At 34.0% G+C, this 23,676-nt stretch overlaps 1 protein-coding gene across 3 annotated transcripts; it reads left to right on the top strand.

Moving 5' to 3' along the window:
- Positions 1 to 240: 240 nt before the first annotated feature.
- On the top strand, positions 241 to 22,095 carry c6h18orf63 (chromosome 6 C18orf63 homolog). Of its 3 annotated transcripts, none has more exons than XM_006634495.3 (15): positions 241 to 335; positions 1,319 to 1,458; positions 2,043 to 2,121; positions 2,539 to 2,595; positions 3,957 to 4,068; positions 7,354 to 7,395; positions 8,793 to 8,869; positions 10,664 to 10,773; positions 11,762 to 11,858; positions 11,962 to 12,047; positions 12,517 to 12,688; positions 13,966 to 14,595; positions 17,997 to 18,107; positions 19,951 to 20,034; positions 21,269 to 22,095. In XM_006634495.3, exons 2-15 carry the CDS (start codon positions 1,325 to 1,327, stop codon positions 21,389 to 21,391), a joined length of 1,914 nt encoding a protein of 637 aa, XP_006634558.2. In that variant the 5' UTR covers positions 241 to 335; positions 1,319 to 1,324; the 3' UTR covers positions 21,392 to 22,095. The 3 variants fall into 3 exon arrangements, with proteins under 3 accessions (XP_006634558.2, XP_015210130.2, XP_015210131.2); XM_015354644.2 differs by having other exon boundaries at positions 12,517 to 12,700; XM_015354645.2 differs by having other exon boundaries at positions 246 to 672; positions 12,517 to 12,700.
- The last annotated feature ends 1,581 nt before the right edge of the window (positions 22,096 to 23,676 follow it).

Genomic DNA, 23,676 nt, shown 5'->3' with positions numbered 1-23,676 from the left:
CAGTGTACATAAATAAAATCACCTCCTGACGAATAGAATAACCATGCTTAGGTTTCCCATGTGAAAAGAAAATTCGCTTTCGCCGTGTCCTTTGCAATTCTCTTTTGTACACGCTGGAACTTCCAAAGAAAGATTACAAACAAATAGTTTTTACAGCCAAGTTCCACATTCAGTGTTTGTTTTAAGTCAAACTCTTAATTTAAAACGCTATTCCAGCCCAATTCCTGCACGAGGCGGCGCACCACGTGCCCAGTTCTACAAACTGCGCAGCTTCTCTCTGTGAGGAAGAAGCGGTATTTCTAGTCAAGAAAGTCAAACTTGAAGTCTTTTGTGAGGTGAGGAAGACTGGTTGTCGGGGAGCTTTATTTTAAACACGTCTCATTCTTACGTAAAGTTCAGCGAAAATACGTACGGCTGTCTTCTTAGTAAAACCAGAATTTCACCTCTTTTGCAGCTCTAAAACTTTTTTTAGAATATTTTAGAATACGCAAACCTACACTGAAGCCCTCAGTTTGGTAGGTTAGGGTATCAGGTATTTTGCTTATGTAAAAAAACCTGCTGTGGGATAATTTGAATAATAACTGTCCTAGTTATTTTGTTTAAGCGTCAGGTTTCGATTCATAAATCAGTGCCTCGGTGGATACAAAGACCAAGTTAATCACGTTGCTTGAGGTATTGTATAGTGGTTTTATTTAACGTGTAATAGTTTTTAAAAAATGTATGTAATATGGCTTTTTTGAGCATAAATAAATCCATAAAATAAACACAAGCTGTTCTTAATATAAATTAATGGAGACCCTTTGAAATTAAAAACTTTGTAGCCTTTAAATAGTGTTCCGATTCATAAGCAGGCAATTTTATAGTCACATTAAAGTACAGTAGCACAAACAGCAAGACTAAAAATACACAAGATATGAAATATGAAAATACACAATGAGATGAGACAGCGGTTGGGTGTAATGAATACAGTAGGAGCAGAGGGGGTTAATAACAGAACCAGTTGAGTAAAGGCTCTTCTAAAGAAGAAGGTTTTGAGTCTAGATTTGAAAGAGTTTGAGGAAGGTGACTTGCACATTGAAACATTCACTACATCACAGATTTATAGCGATTGTTAAACTGTGACTTGAAACTGTAATTAAAAGAGCAAAACTACAGAATTTCTGCAACTCTCTTTAAAAAAACAATGGACCTTGATTTAGATTTTTCTAAAGGATATGATGTTTTTCCTGAAGACATGTATCACCTTTTAGCTTTTGAAGTGCATTATCTTTGGTTTTCATTAAAACATGTCTTTTTCTGATGTTGCACTTTCTTTCAGGGGACCATGAGCAGAAGTAATGTGCAGTCCTTATTCTTTATCACTTTGCCTGACCTTCGAAAGCTGTGTAGTGTAAACATATCTCAGCTCTGTGACCCTGACGATGGGGAAACCAGAAACAATCAGATCAGAATATGCAGGTCCTTAACTTTTTGCTTTCAAGTCATTTATATATATTTCTGATTTAACCTTCTTTATTCTGTAGTCTCCCTTGTGCAAAGTTTTCAGATCATGAAATGAGCATAAAAACCTGGATTGATTGAAGTAAACTACATCACTTACAGTACTTTGTAAATTCAGTATATTGAATTAAGCATGCTGACAGCTTTGTTTCTAGTTAGCCTTACATGATGCAAAATTTGTCTTTCCATTCCTATGGGTTTTGTAATTCATTATGTCTGTCAGCCTGTTATGGTATAGGTTCAGTAAATAAAAACAATTTCTGAAGTTTGTTCTGTGGTATTTTCTTCTATAGAGGAATGGTATCTTGTCTGGTTCTGGAGCACATGGTTCTTAGTCTTTGTTTTTGGCTGAAGACATGAAGATAATTAGATTAAAGATAAATTAGTTGGAGTGTGAAAAGGCAGCAGATGCTTATTGCACACATCTTTCTATAGAAAGACTTAAACAAATGTTTTTCTTCCTATCTGTTTTTTTTTAATAAATAGGCTTAAGACATGATGAATTGTGTATTTCATTTATTAATTCTTATGTCCCTTTTTAGAGAGCTTTTATTCCTCTGTCCGGAACTCCTTGCCTCTCCTGTATTAGACTCCTTTGGTGAAATCACAGTGATAATGGCTGTAAGTGTGCTGTTTTAATGTCACACCATAAGCTTGACAAAATCTGATGTTGATACCCCAGGAAATTACAGTATATATATTTTAAGCAAAGGGGTTAGAGGAGTACAAGTAAAGTAATCCTAATTATGAGATAATTTATTCATAGCCCACAATCCATCCATCAATCTGTCTACCCAATCTGCCTGTCACATATCTATATGTGATGTAAAAATTATTCTTCTTAGCTTAAGTCACTTGTAATATTTTTGCTTGCCTATGATGATGAGAGGTAAAACTCGTAACAAATTGAAAAACAACCATTTCAATTAGCTCAGACAAAACAAAGCCTTATGAATTAAGCATTTCATAACATTGCTTTTCCTATATTCAGTTCTTGTGATTAAATGTAGTTAAATTACCAGTAAATGTGTTTAACAGATAACCTTTTTCAAAACTGGAATAATCCAAGCCTACACTCAGAGGCACAGTCTACAGGTAAGAATCTTTCATGTTTTGTTTTAAATTAATACTGTACTTAACCTTATGTGGATGAGCTCAGTGACTGTGATGAAAAAATGGTTTTCCCAGCTGTGAAGGCGTTTTTAATTGATCATTCACATATGGACTTCACATTAAGTCTTGCTTCATGTTATTTTTATTTGTTATTTTTGATCTAACATGATCTAACACAGACAATGTTGTGCTTATTTCTTTCAGGCTTTAGTAAAAAATTCTTTAATTTTCAAAACAATAGGGGGACATGTTTTCCAGACTGTTCAAAGTTTAGTTTTCCCGGAAAATAAAAATCTAAAAAGTATTTCATTACAGTACATTTTTATTTCATTGACTGGACCTTAATCCAAAGTAAAACAAAGTAAAACTTCTTCATAAATTAAGTGTAAGTAAAATATAAAGTAAATATAAACTGTTAAAGATGCAAATAGAACCAGATAAAATAAGATGTGCAAAAGAGAAATAAAGGTAATACATTTCTTTTCTGTTAGCCATTAAGTAGAATTTTACTTGATGAGGAGAAATTGGAACAAACTGAGCACTGTAGCTTAAGCTTTTAAAGCTGCATTTTTTTACAATTTATTTGAATTCTTATGTAGTATAGCTTTCTTTCTCAAATACACAAATTAATTATTGAAGGAGAGTTTTTATGCATGTATTATCAGTAGTTAATTAGTTAAATAACAGTAGTTCAGCACAATAACATTAGGAGCTTGCTCTGGTTATATTTACAGTACCTTTTACTTAGATAAAAAGATGTTCTTTATGTTCAGTCAAGATAAAGTTTAACTTTATAATTTCAAGTATCTATAAAGTCTTGTCTATTTGGCAAAAAATCTTTTGTTAAAAAATGTTTTTAATATTTTGGAATAGTGAACTGAAATATGCATTATAGGAATTAGTGTGTTTGTCTCAATTTATTTTTTCTTTTATATAGATATGTAAACTTGCATAGACATTTATGTTTTGAGGCCTTTAAGAACTCAAGATATTATTACCATAAAGGTATACAACACAATAATTCAGCATCTGTGCATTTAATGTCCTACATATTGATTTTATTCACTAGTACAAAATATCATACTCCATACTGGTCCAGGTTAATTTATTGATTGGACTTAGCAAGAAAACCTGGACAAGCGGTAATTTGAAGGGAGGCAGCAGTGAAGTGAATCTGGAATTTTTCACTCTGAATCCAGGGGAAAAGATGAATTAGAAAATCTAAAACAGGATGTAAATAAGATAATAAGATATAAATATATATAAATTTATATATACACATACTGTATATGTATACATTGCAAGAATATTCTGTTTACAGGTTTTCCAATGTCTTTTGATAGATGGGTACCCCACATAGAGTCCTGCCTGCTATTTTGAAGGCTTGTCTTTCATATACCTTGACTGCTAAAATGGCTCCAGAGTGGAATAAGGCAGGGCAGTTTCTCATTGCAGGTATTGTAACATGAAAACACTGCCTGTGGCTTTGCTAACTTAGAAAGTACTCAGTGTTCTACTTAAAATATGTAAACAGGAAATACAGATACATCTGCAGTCAGTACTACTGTTGTTTTAACAGCTTTTCTAGAGTTAAGGAAATTCCAGTGAAGCTTCAAGAAACTCCCTTGCACTGTTCTATTTCTGTGTCAGAGTGAGCATTTTACTGGGACTTATTTATGATTTTTCCTACTTCCAGTTTTTTATGTCCTTGGTTAAAAAAAAAGCCAAAGAAATATGAGCATGGCCATTGAACTATAGGTCAAAAAGAGAAGAAGAAATCAAGGTCATTGTCCTTGAACTGTGTAGGAAACAATAACTCTTAGTGTGATCATTAGGAAAAATAGCCATTCATTATATTTTGTGAATATTGTCAAATATGCACTGCGTGTTTTATAATAGATAAACTTATATTTAACTCTACTTATAATTTTTTGCTTTTGCATCAGTAATGCTGAAATTAAAGAACATGTCATATAGTGAAAAGAAGCTGGCAATATTCAGAATCATGCCTTAATTTTCTGTCTTAGATAATTTACGTATTTTCAAAACCTCCATTAACTAGATATTAAAATAAACAGTAAGATTTAAGACTAGAAAGCAAACAAACAATATTCTAGGTTTTTGCATTTGTCTTTTACTGTACTGGTTGGATTTATTTGATGTGTCCCCTAGTCATGAACTGACCAGTTAGTGAATTGCTTACCTGTGCCGTTCAGCATGCGCTTCACAATGATGACCATTTGTGCACAGTGCGCAAATAAGAAATTTGCCAAGACCTCCTTCCTTGTTAATTTACGTTCTGCCAAGGACATAGGTGGTGGCACAGTGGCAAAGCAGGCAGAGCTGCTCCCTCATGACTCATGACAAGGTTCTGGGTTTGTCCCAGGGCTGGTGTGTCGTTCTGTGTGGAGCCTGTCTGTTCTCCTTGTGTTCATGTGACTTTTCTCATTGTGCACACATGTAGTAAATTTCCTCCCCCCTCCCAAAGATGTGCAGGTAGGCTAATTATCTACACTAGTCAGTCAGTTCTATGAGAAAAGGGACTTGGGCACACTCCTGATTAGTCCTGTCAGGATCAGTCCTTTCCTGTCAGAAGGGATAAAGCTACAATCCGGGCCTCTAGATAGTTTGGCTAAGGTTCAGATGAAGAGGTTCAGTGAAGAAAGTGAGAGAATGCATTTTGCAATTTTTAATATATGTAAAGAGAAGACAAACAACATTGTTGTTTTGCATTCAGTATTAGTACAGAAATTATCATGTTGTGATTGTATGGTAGCTTAAAGTATTGTCATAAATACTACAGTTACTGGATGTTATCTTGTGAATATTTTGGGTCTTCACTTTCCACGTGCGCTTCAAGGTATCTGTGGCGTGACATTCTTCAACACTTTCCTTTGTCACAATTTGGAATGTATAAAATAAGTTTGATAACAGCATATACATGTGTAAAATTGGATGATATCTTTATAAATTTGTGAAATATTAGTTTCATTGATATTAGTGTTGTGTACAATAAGCAGTTTATTATGGCAGTATACAGTATATAAGGTGACTTGATTCAAATATTCAACATTTTCAAACATTGCACACAGATCAGTTAGATGTTAATAGTAACCTTTCTTAATTTTCTGGATGTTAGGCCCTGCCCAATTCATTGATTTGATAGAAACTTTCAAGATATTATGTGTAGTTTAAAAAAGAGGCAGTTTCTCTTTTGTATAACATTTGTATAGGGCCTGGATTAGCTGCTTTTGCCACATGGTGGCAGAATTGTGATTGTATGATCTGAAAAAGAAACCAGTGAAATAGTTTAATAATGCGTCATTTTTAAAGTCTCTAAAAGAACAAAACTTTAAAAAAAAATTAACTTCCAGAACATTTTCTCTTATCCTGCACCAGCGTCTGTGCTATTTTCCATATAGTTCAATAGTTCTTATGCCATAGCTTCCTTTTGGTATTGTTTGTTTATTAACTCAGTGCGCAACATTTTAATCAAAAGGTTCCGGAGGGCAGTATACAATGCTATTTGTAACTGAAATACTGTACTAATATATTGGAGCAATGACAAGTGTATTACTACTGTAACTAGGGCATGCTAAACAGCACAGGTAAATGGCATTTAGATAAAATGAGAGTTTTTGAACATATCCTTGGTAAAATAATAATGCCATAATTATTATAATTATAATTATAAAAAGTGTTTTATGTAATGCTTTACAATATTTGCAATTCACATGCAATTGCCACATTTTCCTGTTCAGTTCATATTGAGTGCATGTGCACATGCTTTAACAGCTAAGTATTTCAAAGTGGGAACCACATCTAAATACACATAAGTATATCTCTGTATTTTAACAAACCTCTTACTAATGTAGTTCAAGTAGGTAGCAGCATCAGCAAGCGTAGGTTGCAAGGGAACATGTAAAGGATTATTCCATGCTGAAAAGAAAATATATAACATTTTGGCTGTGGAGTCTTCTACAAGTGTCAGTCATCTCTTTTCTTTTCATCCTGGAATAACCTTTTACTTGTTCCTCTATCTGATGTTTCTTCAATCATGTTAAAATTTTTTGAAATACTATTTAGTATCTATTCTCTTTGTAAGTTTGGCATTCCACTTGTCCACGTGGCAGACTGAATTGGATCCTAAAGAAACATCGGCCAGAAGTTGCTGTAAAAAATAGAAGTGTATCCTTTTCTGTTCCTCATTCAAAAGTTAACCCTGCAATTGTACCAAAACCTACCTCAGTTTTTTCTGCAGCAGCCTCAGAATCTAGACATGAATTCTATTGGCCTCTGATTGGCAACAGTGAATTAATTTTCCATATGCAGATCAACCTTTAATGTTGATTCTATGTCTTACTGGGCAAGGGCACTAAGAAGGATTTGCTCATCAAGTGATTTTTATGTGTTTACTTTCCTTGTTGTGGTTAAATTAATGGGAAAAGTGTGACGTACAATTGACTGAATCTGAATTGAATCACTGCTTTATTTCCACCGAGATCATTAGTGTAGAAGATGTCTTGTTTTTCTTATAAATTTCTAAACAGCAAAAATCTTCCTAAGTTAACTTTGCAAACCAATATTCCCTTCCACTGTACAGTAGCTGTCATCCAAACCAGCTTGATTATTCATTGAATATTCCTAAAACAAAGTCAGTATTTCAACATAGCCAATTTGAAATGTTAATCTCCATCTCGATTAAAAATAAACACTCATTGCTTTTTTCTTTTTTTCCAGGAACAGATTTTTTAACAGAAAGTGGGAGGCTTAATGCTGTAGGTAAGTTATTTTGTCAGATTTAAAAACACTATAAGCTGCTGAAATGAAAATATACAGAATGGCTGTTTGACATCTTTAAAAATGTTGTTATTTATAGGCAGTCATCACAACTTCCTACCTAGAAAACAATTAAGCTTTCAAACAATCATGATAGAGTGAGGCAAACAGAGGTGGGAGAAAATTTAGGAACTATGATCATAATATATTATGCTTTAGAGTTTATTTTGAAACTATGCAGGTTGAGTGCAAATAAAAAACAGACTTTGAAAGAACGAGGCAGAGCTTAAAAGAATTTCAATGTGAATAGATATGGATTCAGTTCAAATACATCCTTCTTGAAGCGGATGACAAATTTATCCCCAGAGTGAACATATCAAACATAAAAAACAGTATTCCAAATGTTTCATTTTAATAAAAAATCATTAAGAAAAAGTGTAAGGGAAAAGAAAAAGCTAATAAAGTTCTAAATAACCGTATCCAGTTGAGGATAATGAGTACAGGGAATTGCAAGTAAAGGTAAAGGCAAGGAGACAGATGGAAAGGAATATTACAATGGATGCTAAAGAAATAAAACAAAAATTGTTTTGGCACTACAACTGTAAACAGAAACAGTTAAGAAAGGAAAAAAATGTATTCAGGTAATTGATGAGAAGATTATAGACAATGAAATGGTAATGACTGATATATTAAGTGGGTATTTCATTCAGGTTTTTGGCAAGGAAAAATTCTACTGTGTGGAATGTTTGTCATTATGTCATATAAATTATATTGTTGGTCTGGAATAAGTTCAGAAAAGACCAACCAGATACATTCTGGGGCTGAAGGAAATGTCCTACACTGCCCGGCTGTAAGAACTAAACCTTTTTTGTTTTTACCAAAAAAGACTAAAGAAAATAAAAGACTACGAAACTTGATCCAAGTATTCAAAGTCCTCAAATGCACCCTTGGACTTCTTTAGAATAAACAGTGAATGCCCAATCAGAGGACAGAAGTGATGATTGTGTGTGGAAGTGGAAGTAAATAACAGGAAGCACTTATTATACAAAAGGTTGTGAGAAAACGGAACAAGGTTCCCAGCCATTCAGCCATTAAGGTTGATATCGTGGTTTGTTTTAAAATGCAGCGAGATGAGCTTCTTCAATCAATTAGCTGCTAACTACCAGATGGGCAAAATGGGCCGAAAGGCCTCCTCTTGTTTGTGACTATTCTCATGTTCTTATAGCATTTAGAAAGAAGTGCTGTTAATGGAGATTACCTTGACCACAATTTAGCTGAAATTTGGTCTCTCAAGTTTACAAATAGGCAAGTTATGAGTAAAAGGCCAATAGCACTAAAGTGAGGTACCTGTATACCAAGGTGCATTAAGTTACATCAATCAATGTTTTCTCTCTTTACAGTAATGGAACTAAATGCCACTGAAACCCAGCTCTGCATATGTTTAGAAGCCAAATCCATTCGTCTGCCACCAGCAAAAGTAAAGAATTATATTTTTTTATGTTACAGTGTATGTTTTAGTTTGTATGTTATTAGGATGGTTTTGTAGGTCATGCTCTGTTTTTCATTAATAGTTAAGATCTCAAATATATTTCCAACAATAATAACGTAAATGTATTGGTGGGGGGATTTGAAAAGAAAAGACAGTTATATGTTTAAAATTCATTACGTCAGCCTCAACACTGCTTAAGTACAGATAATTTATAAAAATTAAATGATGAACTCCAATAGTCATAATACTAGATAAGGTCTCATGGCTTATCTAATCTTCCTTCAACAGCTTGGTTTAAAAGAAATGAACAGCCAATAAATTAAAATAGTGCAAAGTAAATTCCACAGTTAATACAGACAAGACACAAAATAGGCAACTATTCACAATAGAAGTGGACTTCAGTGTTTCTCCCATGGCAGGTCACATGGTCATATTGGCTACTGTTCATCCACTCTGTGATCTTCAGTGAATTCACAAGTACCGCAGTGCTTCCTTTTTCCAGGTTACCACAATACTGGTTACCACACCATCACCACCACAACCATCACCAAGCTAATGTCATTTTGCTACATTTTAGCTACCATAATGTGACTGGGTTAAAAAAATACAGGTTAAATTTCATAAGCTTGCGCTGGTAGAATAAATTGCTGCATTTATAAAGCAGAATCTTTGAGAACAGGATTTAATTTATCTCGAGTGCTTTGTCAATTCAAATTCTGTTGCTTGAATCATGTAATAAATTAATCGAAGCACTAACTGAAGGAAAAAAAAACAAAGCACTGGCCTGAATTCTTTAGTGGATCAAATCAGAAAATTTGAGGGTAAAGAAGGCACTTACCACAATATATAAAACAGACCAACTAAGATTTAAAAAAAGCTAAAACAATATTCTGACATGTATACACAAGTCTAAAAAGATATTAGTTTGAGAGGGAGAAGTTTAAAATGAATGCATTTTTCCCAGTACTCTAACAACAGAAGACCAGGAAAGGATTATTAAGAGTCTGTAGAAGAATGAAAAGAAAATGGCAAATTAATTATTTTTAATACAATGCTTCACTAAGGAAGAAACACAGTAAAAACATATTTCAATTTCCTATTCATTATCGAGCAATGCACAGACAGGAATATCACCACCAGGGATCAGGCACAATAAAGCTTTTTACAGACACTCAGGCAAAGGTTGCAGCAGATACTGTATGTTTTAGATGTTGTAGGACCTCAAGGGTTTTAGTAATACAAAATCTGCATTCTTTATTTTGTCATAGAAAGAGAACATTGTGCTCACTCCATCTACTCATTTTGTATTGATGGCTATATAGAAAACATTAATCTACAACAGTATAATGGTCCCAACTGTACAAAAGTATGCACGAATTTCTCAGACAAAGAGGAAAAGTTCATTTTTTCTGCTGCAGATGGGAAGTTTCAGATTGATTATCTTTGCTTCAAAACTGATTTTACAACTGCCATCTGCAAACAGATGTTTAAGCAGTCTGCACAATAAAGTTATAAGAAAACAGCAGCCTTTGTGTGTTTTTTATTTGTGTAGCAGATAACACATCCTCCTGAGGGATTCACAAACATTTCCTGGCCACTTGAGAGTGACCCACTAGTAATCACATTTTGGTGTATTTCCGAGCAATAATTATACTGTACAATGCATTGTCTAAATTAACTTTTTTTTTTCTGGATGTTTAAAGTTGTAGAAGCAAATAACAGATAATTAGAATGGTCATGAAAAAAAAAACGTTTTTCATGTTTTCAACAATCGACCAACAGCTTGAAGACTTTGATATTTCTGCTAATGCCGTGAAGAATTTCTACAGTAGCAGAGATGCTGAAATTCAGACATATGCAATTTCTAACAACTGGTGTTACATATTACCAAGGTGGGTTTCTAATTCAATTAGAGATGTTTTTATTATTTTTTTCAGTTGTGGGTCAGAAAAGTTACCTTACCTGGATATTTGGCTTTTATGTTTTTTTTTCTTTAAAAAAACTATAAGATGTGTTTATGTTACGGGTCAAATGTAAAAAGTAAAGTAGCTGTAAATGTCCTTCCTACTTTGTGGAAGAAGCTTTTCCATGTAAAAGAAGTCTTGGTACTTTACATCAGTGGTTCCCAGACTTGTATTAAGAAACTCATGTGTTCTGTGTCTATTCTGTGTATTCTGTATTCTTTCTATCAGAAGGCATGTTTTAAAAGTTGCTTTAATTTCTTAAAATGCTGAATGGGAGTTGTAATTTGTATAAAGCCTGTGTCAAATTTTGAGTGTCAGAAATTGTCATTTTGACATGTGTCTGTTGATCAAACTATTAAGAAGTTAAAGACTACAAGAAGCTCTGTATGCTGAAGTTATTGGAACGATAGCCTTGACATCTAGTATTTTTTAAAAGAAGTACCAAATGCAAAAATAGGTAAACCAAAATCTAAACAAGCAAAGCAATTGAAATTTCTGGCTTAGTGTAGTTATCATGAACATAAGGTATGTGCAGCATCAGCATATTCTACCACCGTTTCTTTTAGTTAGCCCATAGAGTTGCTCTTATAAATATCATAGTCTTGCCTTCTGTCCCTCCCCATATCCTGCTTGGTCCTGTTGGATGCTATACCATACTGTACATCTTACTTATTGTATGTACAATGTGTATTAGTATGACAGCATGTCCTTATAAAACTACATTTTTCTAATTTATTATAAATTGCTATTTTATTTTTATAGCTTTCTTTCTTTTCTTTTTTACTTTTTAAATTTACAGTAAGAAATAAAAATGATTATTTTTTTAGCCACATTTATAAACATAATAAATAACTTTTTCATTAATGTTTATGAATGTTGAAACTTAAAGAATCATAGGAGACTTCTTTTTTTGCAGTATGAAGATGGGCCAGATCATCAGCATCAGTCATCTGCTACCATCAGTGTGTCCATTCGAGTCATACACAGAAATACAGAAACACTGGAATATACTGGTAAGAAAGAGATGTCTACATTGTGTGATAACATAACCTGCCAGTACTATTTTTTATTATAGACATGTTTTCATTTTATTAATTTGCTTTCCTTGTATTTCAGTATGGCTATAAGATTCCTGCTGTCAATGGGGAAAATGAAGTATATTGCAATGTTTACTTCAAACTGGTAGGAGAGAGGCTGTTCACGTATCCTTTTTACAAGCTTGTAAGACAAAATGTATAATAACCCAGTGTTTGGCATTGCATTACTTCTGCATGATTACATCCAAGCAAATGTCAAGCTGGTTCAGAATTGTGAAAAAGAAACAGCTACAACAGGATCGGCTAGGTACTAATGTCTACTAATATTGAATTTTGGCATTTAGGGGAATGAGAAGAAAATGAATCTCAAAATCAGTTTTGTTTTGTAAAGTTATAGAGACAAGTGGTTTAAATTGGTGCTTCATGGTAAAACTCTTGCTTCCTTTTTATGTCGTTAGCTATTTGAACAACATAGTAAGGGAAATAAACATTTTCATGGGCAGTACTGCCAGATTAGGGCAGAAAACATAAATTCCAAGTACTAAAGAAAGATCTACAGAATGGACAAGAATATTATATAGGGTTTAAATGTCATTAATCCACTGTAATGTTTTATTCTTAATTCCTGCTTTAGATACCCTTTATGCTGCATCCGAAGTCAGCCAGTGCAGTGTTTTTCAAGAGTTGATTTAGATGGGGTGCTTAACTTATTTCTTAAAGACCTGAAGGCTAACATGGAAAATATCTGTGGTTTTGCTGTGCAGATGACAAGTAAACCTTGCTATTTCACAAGCAACCTCAACAACGTAAGTACAAAGGTGAGGCAAGTAAAAACTAAACTTGTTTGTCAGTACCTGAGACATTCCAGATCTGACTGCCTTAAAAAAAACTCTCCTTAAAATGTATTTCTGAAAATCATAAATAATATGAAAATAGAAAACCTTAACCAAGATTGCAATACATACTGTACAGTATATTGTTTTTGGCAGATTAGTTCCATACCTTGACTGTGATGTTACTTGTTACTGTGATGTTCTGTGTTGTCTTTTGTTGTTCATGACAATAACTGACAAAAACATTATGTGTTTCCTTGCTTCAGCTGCCCTGTACCTTTTTGGATCCTAAAATTCATCCACCTTTTCTCCTGAAATTCATAATTATTAGCTTGAACATATCTGTTGATTGTGTTTACCTAATTGTGTTGAAATTAATTAGAATATTAATTGTCATGTTCACTTAAAAAAGAAAATTGCAGTTTCAATACAAAATGAGATGAAAATGCATACTTAGCATTATAAGGAATCATAAAAATAATAAGCCCTATGTTTCAGCTGGAATAACTATTCTATGAGGTCATTTCCTTACATTAATAAAGCACAGAGGATTAAGGAACATTTTCTGCCAAAGTGCTTTGTTTTTTGTCTAATAAAGATTGCTTTAAATGATACAATTTTGCTGCATTAGTAATATTCTGTATATGTAAATGTATACCAACCCATTTTCTCTTTTAGGATGATTTAGGAAAAATAAGAGACAAAAAAGTTATTTAAAGAATGATTAAATATAAGACCATTCAATCCATCTATTTTTAGATAGTAGATAGCTCAAAAGAACCTTATCAAGCTGTTTCTGGTATGAAGCCAGGTTTTCAGCTTAAATAACATGGCTGTGAGGCCTGTAAGATTTTAAAATTGAATCTATTTTTTATTTTAAATTGTTTAAATTGTCTTCTTTGTCACAAATTTGTTAAGAAATGAGAATTGAATATACTTTAATATGCATTAATTTACAGAATAATTTACATGAATGTGGTTGTAAGTATAAAAATAGTTTGTGGAACCATTGCAAACAGAAATGATCTTCCACTTTAAATATTATCTTCTTTTATTCTGAGTCATAGATATGCTTACACATTGTGAAATGCTGCTCAAAATACAACATATACATCAAATTAGATTGAGCTTCTAAAAAGATAATTTGAAAACTCTCATTGTAAGAAAAATTGTGCAGTATAATTATTATAATTCTTGTTTATGCTTATCTGTGCATTTTTTTCATGAGGCATTTTACTTCTCTGTTAAAGGGGTTATCGATCAGACCAGTGAATCTTACAGCTGAAGGGAAGTACAGCTCTGCTGTATATCAGCTTCCTATCAGAGCAGCTCCACAGCCCAGGAGGGATGCTGTGCTGGGGATGCCACCCAGTCAGGAAAGGGAGTCCAGAAGCTCCCCGTATGTCGTGGGAGCTGCAGGGGAACACACAGAACACCGAACACCAGACCTTCACTCTGAAAGCAAGCCCACCTCTACTTCCTCCACACAGCAGCCACGCCGACTTGTCCCGATCTTTAAAAATAAGGCTTTAAAGCAACAAGTCAATGTCACAAAAATCTTAGCAGAAAAAAGACCAAAAACACAGCCTGCTGTTACACCCTTAGCTAAAGCTGCAGTTTTGCAGTGGCCCCCAACATCCTCTTTCAAGAGGTCAAATCCTGGAGTGGGAACCTCCAGACCTGACTTAATGCAGCCCAGTTCCACTCTGAAGTACTCAGGGCACCCTTCATCTTTTTCTTCTTCCGCTGGCAACAAAGATATGGAAAGCCCGTTTATCAAGAATACCTCACTGAGGAAAAATCCTGAAGAGAAATGTCTGCAGGTTGACCCAAGTAATGTTTTCTCCACGTCTACTCCAGTTCTTACTAGCAATAGAAATGTAAGTATAATCCAGCATTTTTTGTCTGTGACACATTTTCCTCAGTATAAAGGTTTTTCTTGTGTAACCCATGTTGTCTTTAAGGATGATTAGCAAAAAAGAAATCAGAGACAAAAAGTTATTTAAGAATGATTAAACCCATCTAACTTTATTTGCTTGATAGTACCTCATGTTCCTAGCTTTAATTTAATTGTAATTTCCATCTGTGGACTCGGGTTCATGTTTCATTTTTGATTCTGAAAAAATCTAGTGGGTTTACGTTGTCAACGACTGAGAATTTTAAACATTCAAATCAAATCAACATTATTTGGTTTTTTAATTGCTTCTTAACGATCTCTAGAAGATGAATGCAATGTGTGAAGATTAGCATCTTAATATAATATACCATATGCTGCCTGTAGTTCAAATAACTAAAAAAATAGGTAAACAAGTCATAATATTATTGTAACGCAACGGGGGCTCAGGCGGGCGCCCTTGCCGCATTAGGTCGCCCCCCCCCCCCGTCGGGGGCTCAAACCCGGGACTCCTGCGTCACTCTGCAGCGACCCAGCCTGGTGAGCCAAAGAGAGATCTCTCCACAGCCCAGTGGCTGTGGTCCTGCTATCACAGGGAAGGGCGGTGACATCACCTGCTCTGGTACGCCGGCTCTAACACAGTACCTGTCGGCCGTAAGCGTTACACTCTTCCCCGCTCAAATCGCTGTCCCTGGCGAAGGGCTATCCCATCCCACTGCTGACACCAATGTAACGCAACGGGGGCTCAGGTGGGCACCCTTGCCGCATTAGGTCAGCCCCCCACCATCAGGGGCTCAAACCTGGGACTCCTGCATCACTCTGCAGCGACCCAGCCCGGTGAGCCAAAGAGAGATCTCTCTACAGCCCAGTAGCCGTTGTCCTGCTATCACAGGGAAGGGCGGTGACGTCACCTGCTCTGGTACGCCGGCTCTTACACAGTGCCTGTCGGCCGTAAGCGTTACATTATTAAATCCGTGTTGAGTATCATCTAAAAATTATATAATTCCATATAGATGCTCCTCTAGTTTAGTTCTAGTTATTGTATAGGAAAGACATACTGGTCTGTACTTTCTTTTGGCTCTTCTTTTGTCATGCTTTTCATGGATGGGTGCTACACTACCAATTTTCCAGTCAGTGAGAATTACCCCAGAGTAGTGGAGTCCACATGAGCTCAAGAGCACCCTCAGAGTCTAATTACCTAATTATTTCTCAGCCTTAAACACAGGAAGATTTAAAGAAATCTAACAGTTGTCCCTTGCCTAAATAAAGCATGAAATCTGAGCCAATGGATAAAGAAATTGATTCAGTCTGTATGTAGACTTTAACAGAAAAAAACCCCACTTGTGCCATAAAACATTCCAGGATCCCATTTAATATTGTAATATTCATTCAGATGTTAGTTCAATCTTAGTCTCAAACACTGCCTCACTACAAGAGCAGACGTATCTGTAGGGTGTTTGTTTTAAAAAGAGGCAACAAAACAAACACTAAGAGTTTAGAGGGAAACTGTAATATACTTGGAGAAAAAAAGATTAGGATTCTGGTCCTTTTCAAATAGTAAGGGTTATGTTTTAAATAGTAATACATTTCTTTCCAGAAGCAGATTAATCACGTCCTAATTTTCACTACTAGAGAACTCCTCAGTTAAAGAACTCAAATTAATCAAAAAATAATAATAAATGGAACTACAAACTAACTGGTCTATAGGGTTCATTACCTTACCACACATGTTATGAGTGACTGTTGGATGAATAACATCTCATTTCCTTATGTACAGTATAGTAGGTAGAATACAGTACCACTGGTCCCAGGACATTTACTTTATACTTTTTGCATCTTTAATGCATATACCTCTGCTATGCTAATATTATTTAATGTAGGACTTTATTTACTCAGCTTATTGTCAGTGTCTTCTTTGAAAAACACCTCGCTGTAATATTCATGCTAGACTTAATCTATTTAAGGTTCATTGTCTTTAAGGTTTCCCAGTATTATCTCTGAAACATTGTAATTCTTCCTTTAGATTTACATTTATTTATAAAACAGTGGTGAGGTTGAAATAGTTATTTCTCTGTTTCTGTCACAGAGAAATGACTTTAGTTCTTAATTGGACAATCCACTTTTAACTTGTGGGTCATAGCCTTTGCTCTATATCACCGTTTGATCAATAGTTGTTTCAGAATCCCAGTGAATCATACAAAGTTGGAAGGAATAAAACAAACATACAAGTACTCTGAGAGAAACACTCTCAAACCAGATAATGCTTACAAAATAAGGACTTCTAACAGAAAGCGTCTGTGTGAGCAATTTCAATCAAGCAGTTAGAGAAGGAAAGCAAAAAAATAGAACAAATAAAAGTCTAAAAAAATACTCCTGTAAATCAAACAAATTAAATAAATAGAGGCACCTCAACCAATTATATACAAGTAGTAAGCGTCTGTTAAAGCCAAGACAAGCTGTTTACCGAAATCAATACACCATGGTTTTGTACCTTCTTTCCTTTTTTCAGAATCAACAGTACAGAGAAAATGAAAGAATCCCCTTTAATGTTCTTGAAAGACATTCCTGGCAACTGTACCTAGTTTTACAAAGACCATAATTTTTTAAGACATGAATACAAATGAATGTGCTTTAAAAGTAAATAGAACAGTATATAGTGTATATATTATAAGGATGAGTGCTTGTCAGTATAATCTATTTTGTGTGGGTACACTGCTACTGTTGGCTTCAGGTCTTGTATGGGCTTTTTGTAGGAATGCCACTGGCTTAACTGACACTGGTCTGGTTATGGCAAGCCACAGCCTCTGCAAAGTCAACCTGTACAAGCATACAGCTGGGCTACATATTGAATGAAACAAAACAGACTGTTCTTAAACTCATGAGTTTGGCACAGAACACCTTCTCATTTATCAGTTTTATAATCTCGAATTGTTTGTAACTAGCCAGGCAGTGATGTAACTTATGAATGAGAACTAAATCCACCTAGTTTTTAGGTGGATTTTACAGAAACACAAAAAAACATTGTGGAGATATCTGAAAGAAAAGCTTGCCTTGTGAAAAAAATGCTTTTTAATGTTCTGCAGCTTTAAAAAATATTTTTTACTAGAATCATTCTTATGGTAAACCATTGATTATAGAATATGCTTAGGATTTTTTCTAATATTTTCATTTACTAAAGCCAAACATCTGCACTCATTTAAAGAAAACATATGGTTTTTGCCCTATGTAAATATTTGCCCTAGTGATTAGCTGGTAGTTCAAAAACATGGGGAGATGAGGTAATTTTATGGGTATAACTTTTAATACTCCACCACTAAAGCATTTAATTTATGATGGAGTTGATGCTGTTTATTTTCTTAACCTTTGTGCATTAACTGTTTTTATTAGGTAGCAACTATGTTCATGCAAAGTGGATTCCAGCACAGCAAAGCAGACCTGGCAATCCAAGCCTGCACAGGCCTTGCACAGAAGCAAAAAAGGAACCAAATAATTTCTCAGGTGTGTTTTGATAGATTTATAGAGCAGTGGAATTATTTTAAGGGGCATAAACCCTTTCTGAATGTTTAAACATATGGGATATCTTTTCAAACAGTCTGTCTTTTCCATAATGATTAATAATTTAAGCTATTGTGGTTATGTCATCGAAGCACTGCAGCAGACTGTTTTATATAGAGAGAGGTAAACAGATTAGATTAGATTTGGGGAATTATTTCCACAATTAGTATATTCTGATGCATAGATTGTAGCAGTGAAGCCAAATTGATAAATTATTCTTGATTGAAGATTGGAATTTTGAAATTGATGAATAACTGTTGATTCCATCTTTAAAAAAATCTATTCCAATTCCAAGGCCGAGAATTTCAGAAGTATCAAAGAGACAACTCAATGAAAAAAAGTTCTAGAAAACTAAATATGGAATTCTATCTCATCTATAGGAATCTGAAACAACAACAAACCTACTTTTGTTCAGAAAGCATCTAATAATAGTAATGCCCCAGGAACAGTAGCAGTAATATTTACACTTTAAGTGTTCCAGGAATATAAGAGGTTGGTTCTCCTTTTTAAAGTGGCTAGACTATTGAAAACATAAATACAAAATTGGCACACTGACTTTGATCCTTTGCCCATATTTGACTTCTTCAAAGTGAATGTATATTGTACCTTTCAAATATTATGGAAATGTAAAAGCTGTACAAATGCTAACTGTCAAGTACAGGCACAGTTCTAATAAATATATCATAGAAGCATTAAAGTACAATCAGGTAATAAGATTTTATAAATCTCAAATATCTGACAAATGAAAGGTTGTTAACACATTGTAAATTTATAAGACACGTTGTGTTATTCTTTCTGTTTTGTTTAGAAAGCGTAAAACTAACACATTATTATATTAAAGTAAGACAACACAAGGAACTAAGAAATCAGAAAACAAAGTTCAAAAAGAGGTAGCTACATGAGACCAATTATACAAAAATACTTATGTATTGTAAAGTTCATCAGGTTCAGTAAAGTCAAATAGTGTCATTATTCCTTCTGTTGTGATACGTTTATTACAGCTGTAAACATTACTGTTTAGGTTTTGACTTTCCAAATGGATTTTATTATTCCCATGTTTAAACTGCCTTTAGAATAATTATATAATAACACCAATGAGTGACAGTTTTAGGTTTATGGCATACCTCATGCATGGAATACTACATACTGTATTCTGCTGGATATTATTGCCTTATAGTTTCGTAAAGGTGGATATTGATGGAGCTGTGCTTTACTGTAGTAACGAGCATTTTACAAACATATTCCTAATGTAAGGATTGTAGTTTGATTTTGATGTCATGCTGTGTTAATTTAATACATTTTGGATCTGATGTTGCTGTAAACATACAGTATATGCTTTGCAAAACAGGCTAATTGCAATTCTAGATCCTTCCTTCTCTTGTAGGACAATTGCTTTTTCAATTGTTTTAGTCGGAGATGTTATAACAATCAGGCATTTTAATAATCCACAGCTCTTTTAGATAATTAATTTAATGATAAATCTTGGTATGGTAATGTCACTGAACATTGAACCAGCAGGCAAATGTCTTCTGAAAAGAAACAAAGAATAAATGCAGGTAGTTCTTTTTTCTTTTTAAAATTAAACTACACATTCCCGTTTCCTTTAAACTTATACAGCATATCTTTTTGAATGCTGAAGGAGAAAAAGTGCTTTAGATATGGGGAGCCTGAATTTTGTAGCAGTGCTTTGATGCACATTGAATTATAGTTTGTGGTGAAGTCTTTTTGTGTATGAATAATGTTGTTTGTTTGAGGTGGTTACATATTACAATTTACTGTTAAACAGGGAGATGGGCTGGAGTATACAAGTAAGAAATCAAGACCCATTATCCAGGATGTGGATGTGGAAGAGTATGCAAGGAGCAATCAGGTACAAAATTACTCCTTTACTACCATAGTTGCCTTTGTTTAAGCAAGCTTTTGAAAGACCTCCCACAATGATTGTGCTCATTGTTAAAAAAGCAAAACAATATGAATCTTCTTAGCTTTATTTATAAAACAAGAATATTCCCTGATTCATTGCACAGGAATGTCTGCTGATTTCATAGGTGGTAGACTGGAGCCAAAAGTATTAAGGCATAATGACAGCAGAATATTTACAGTTTTATTGTTGTCGAATTAAAATTGCTTACTGTTCAAGTAAGCTATTGCATCTGTAGCTTTGGACCTCTGCAGAAGAAAAACAAAATGCTTATTGTAGGACAGTTTGCATTGTTGTTATGAGAATGATTATTATGCCCAGGTTACTGAAAAGAATGCTGCAGTATGTTGGACGTTTTTGAAACTTGGGTATGAGGACAGAAACAAAGCAAAAATCGAAACAACAAGTAGTTCAGGTGGGGAGCTGCTTCAGCATGCGTAGGCTGCAAAGGAACAAGTAATAGGTTTATTCCATGCCTTGACACCTGAAGAAGGCTCCATGGCCGAAACGTTGTGTTTTCTCTCTTCTTTTTTTCAGCATGGAATAAACCTATTACTTGTTCCTAAACAACAAGTAGATCAATTATAGGTATCAGTGAGATCAGTGAGCAATGGACGTTTAGAGATTAGCTGGACATATTAAGGAAAAAAGCAGATACAATGGTACCCCAGGATCAGTTGTTTATAATAATGCTACATTTGATCATTTCAGATCCTTTTTATATTCTAGTTTGTTTAAAAAAAACACTTGAATTTGATTATATCACCACAACAATTAGAGTTCTGTGTTTTTTTTCTTGAAGCATTTTCTAGCTCACTTGCCTGCAACAGCATCACAATTTTCATTTTAAATTGCAGCGAAAGGTTTTGTGTTTCTATTTACGTTTCTGTATATTTTATGAAATAGGAAAGACTACAGTAAGAAAACTGAATAACTTTAAGAAATGTCATTACTTCTAAGGAGATTTCTCTGTACATTTCTTTGAGTGCATAGCAAAGTCTTTGACATTGCATTGATTCAGGTAAAAAAAAAGCATGTCCTTATGTGTTTGACAAAAATACAGTACTATCCCTCCTTTCCCCATAAATTTCCACCTGGATATGGGGGCATTACCCATTATCTGGTCAGAGAGGTGTTTTCTACTACTGTAAGTTCAGCTTGACATGCTTGCCTGTCTCTGCAGCTCTCGAAGCTTAATTCAGCTACTCTGCAAGCCTGGCTTAAGATGAATGGCATTTCTGTGAAGTCAAGGGACAAGAAAGAGGAACTGGTTTCTAAAGTCATACAGAGCATCTGTGAACCATGAGAGTTTTTATTAAATGTATTAAGGAGATGTGTATTATCTTGGATCAGGTTCCTTCAGTTTATTAATTAATTTAGTTTATATCTATTCATTTTAAAATGTTATGTTAATGTTAAAAATGTGTGTTACATGAATAGTACTTTCTGTATATTTGTATTCTTAATACTGGACACCACAACTCTCATTTCATTACAAATGTTTTTAAAATATCATTTGGTAATATGTCAGAGTTTCAAATATTTTAATTTGAGTAATTTTAATGAGTGTTTTGCTTAATTGTGTTCTCTTTAAAATATGTTGGGTTTTTTTAGTCATACTGAATATCAACATATCTTAACATGAAGTACTTGTTCAGTTTCACTACTTTGAGTAACATCATTTTATTGTTGTTATTTTTATAAAATTGATATATGACCATAAGGATAAGAAGATTTGGTATTTAGTCTTATTTTTACGTTAGTTTGTTCTTCATTGGATTCAATGACATTGATATGAAATGCTTCTGAATAGGTACTATGTAGTAAATACAGTAAAAAACAACATTTTTACAATCATACTTTTTGTAATGACTCAGTCCCCACCACCCCCTTGTTGTTATATGAAGCTAACTAATTTAAAAGATAATGCTGAACAAATGAACTTTAATTCTCGGATTGCTGTGTTGTTATGGATACAAATGTGCACATTCTCTTCAAATTCTAAATAAAACAATTGCTTTAAACTACATTTTGTATATTTCTTAGATAATATTTTCCAAGCGTATACAAAACCTTTCTGAAAGCCTAGGATTCAGTAAGTACTCTATTATTTTTCCATCCAACTGTGAATTATTTACACACTGCCATACACATGACTTGTAGCATTTATCTGTAACTGAAAGATTGATAATATGTGTAAATTCATTGTAATTCTTTTGATTTTGAGTTCAAGAAGGGGTAAAGTTTCTTATATAATTTTTAAGAGTCTCAAGAAAAATACTCAGAACTTAAACCCATAATCCAAACCAGACTTGGACTTTGTTAATTTCTAAGGGCAACTGGTGTTCATTACATAGAATGGTCTTGTTTAATACAAGATTCAGATTGATCTGAATTTGTGGTCTTCTTATATATAAAAAAGGCATTTAAATTTAATTAAAAAAAGTATTATTGTAGCTCCTTGTTGAAAGATACAGGGCAGGATTTCAGCATTAAAATGAAGAGTTTCAAGTACAACTGTTTAAAACAGCATCTTATATTTTAAATCATGCATATGCACTGCACTTATCTTACATTTCTGTAAAAAATTTATAATTGAAATTAAAGAAATGTATGTTTATGTTTAGATTAAAATGTTAAATTGTGCAATACACGTTTGGAAACCTAAAAGATTTTTTTTTCAAAATTTTGTCAGCCTGGTTCAAAAAAGATTGCTACTCAGGGATCAGTGCAGAAAAAAGCAATCAGATACATTTCTGTACTCAAAGGAATGTCCTCCACTGACAGGTTAAAATAACTGAACCTTTTTAGTCTGGATGATGACAGGAGAACCTGACTGATTCAAATAATTAAAATCCGTAAAGGCACTGAGTCTCATTTATTCAGAATTAAAAGCAAAATATAAACCAGAGGACACATGCTGAAAGTTCAGATAAGAACTTATACTTTTTTTACACAAAGGTTTGTACTGTATGTGTTTGCAGCATACGGTACTTTCAAGCTATGTTGTTGAACTCAATGCCCTGCCGTGTTTCAAGAAGCTTTATTTTAGAGCTGTTTGAGCAAATGTTATATGTATTTGCACTTTACAATTCCCACATACCCTTTCTCTTCCGAGCCTATTTTTGTCTTCAGAGTCCTGATTTATTTTTATATTTAGATGTTTGTTTCCTTCCAAGAGTATGTTTTTTGCACAATTACATAATTTTGTACATCTAAGTTTTGCCTGTATTGGCCAAAAGTGAGCCTCTATTTTCATAGAGCTAGTAGCAGCACAGAAAGACTCTCTGCTATGCCCAAAGTCTCAGCTGTGACCACAGATTGCCTTCTGTTTTCTACTTGTATATCCGTTTCCAGGTTATGATCCTGTAAAATAGCTAAGCAGTATTTTAATGTTCACATAATCTTTACACAGCAGATACACTGGCAAGTCCTTATTCATTTTAAAATGCAAAGATGTGCAGTTCAGTGGTACTGCTATGACTTATAGGGGAACTAGTCAACTAGGACCAACAGACCAACAGAAACCTAAAACTGTCAATTCCATATGTGAGCAGTGTGGGCTCTGTTTGCAACCTTTAATTCATTCTG

Source organism: Lepisosteus oculatus, chromosome 6, assembly GCF_040954835.1.
Source record: "Lepisosteus oculatus isolate fLepOcu1 chromosome 6, fLepOcu1.hap2, whole genome shotgun sequence".
NCBI lineage: Eukaryota > Metazoa > Chordata > Actinopteri > Semionotiformes > Lepisosteidae > Lepisosteus > Lepisosteus oculatus.
The sequence above is the reverse complement of the archived record's forward strand: the minus strand, read 5'-3'. Positions and strand labels throughout refer to the sequence as shown.

What these genes read in the sequence shown, in the direction of transcription:
- c6h18orf63 (XM_015354644.2), top strand. Translation starts at nt 1,325, where the DNA reads ATGAGCAGAAGTAATGTGCAGTCCTTATTCTTTATCACTTTGCCTGAC. An exon ending in TGGGAGGCTTAATGCTGTAG is followed by an intron (nt 7,396 to 8,792) that starts GTAAGTTATTTT and finishes CTCTCTTTACAG; the next exon opens with TAATGGAACTAAATGCCACT. An exon ending in TTCGTCTGCCACCAGCAAAA is followed by an intron (nt 8,870 to 10,663) that starts GTAAAGAATTAT and finishes ATCGACCAACAG; the next exon opens with CTTGAAGACTTTGATATTTC.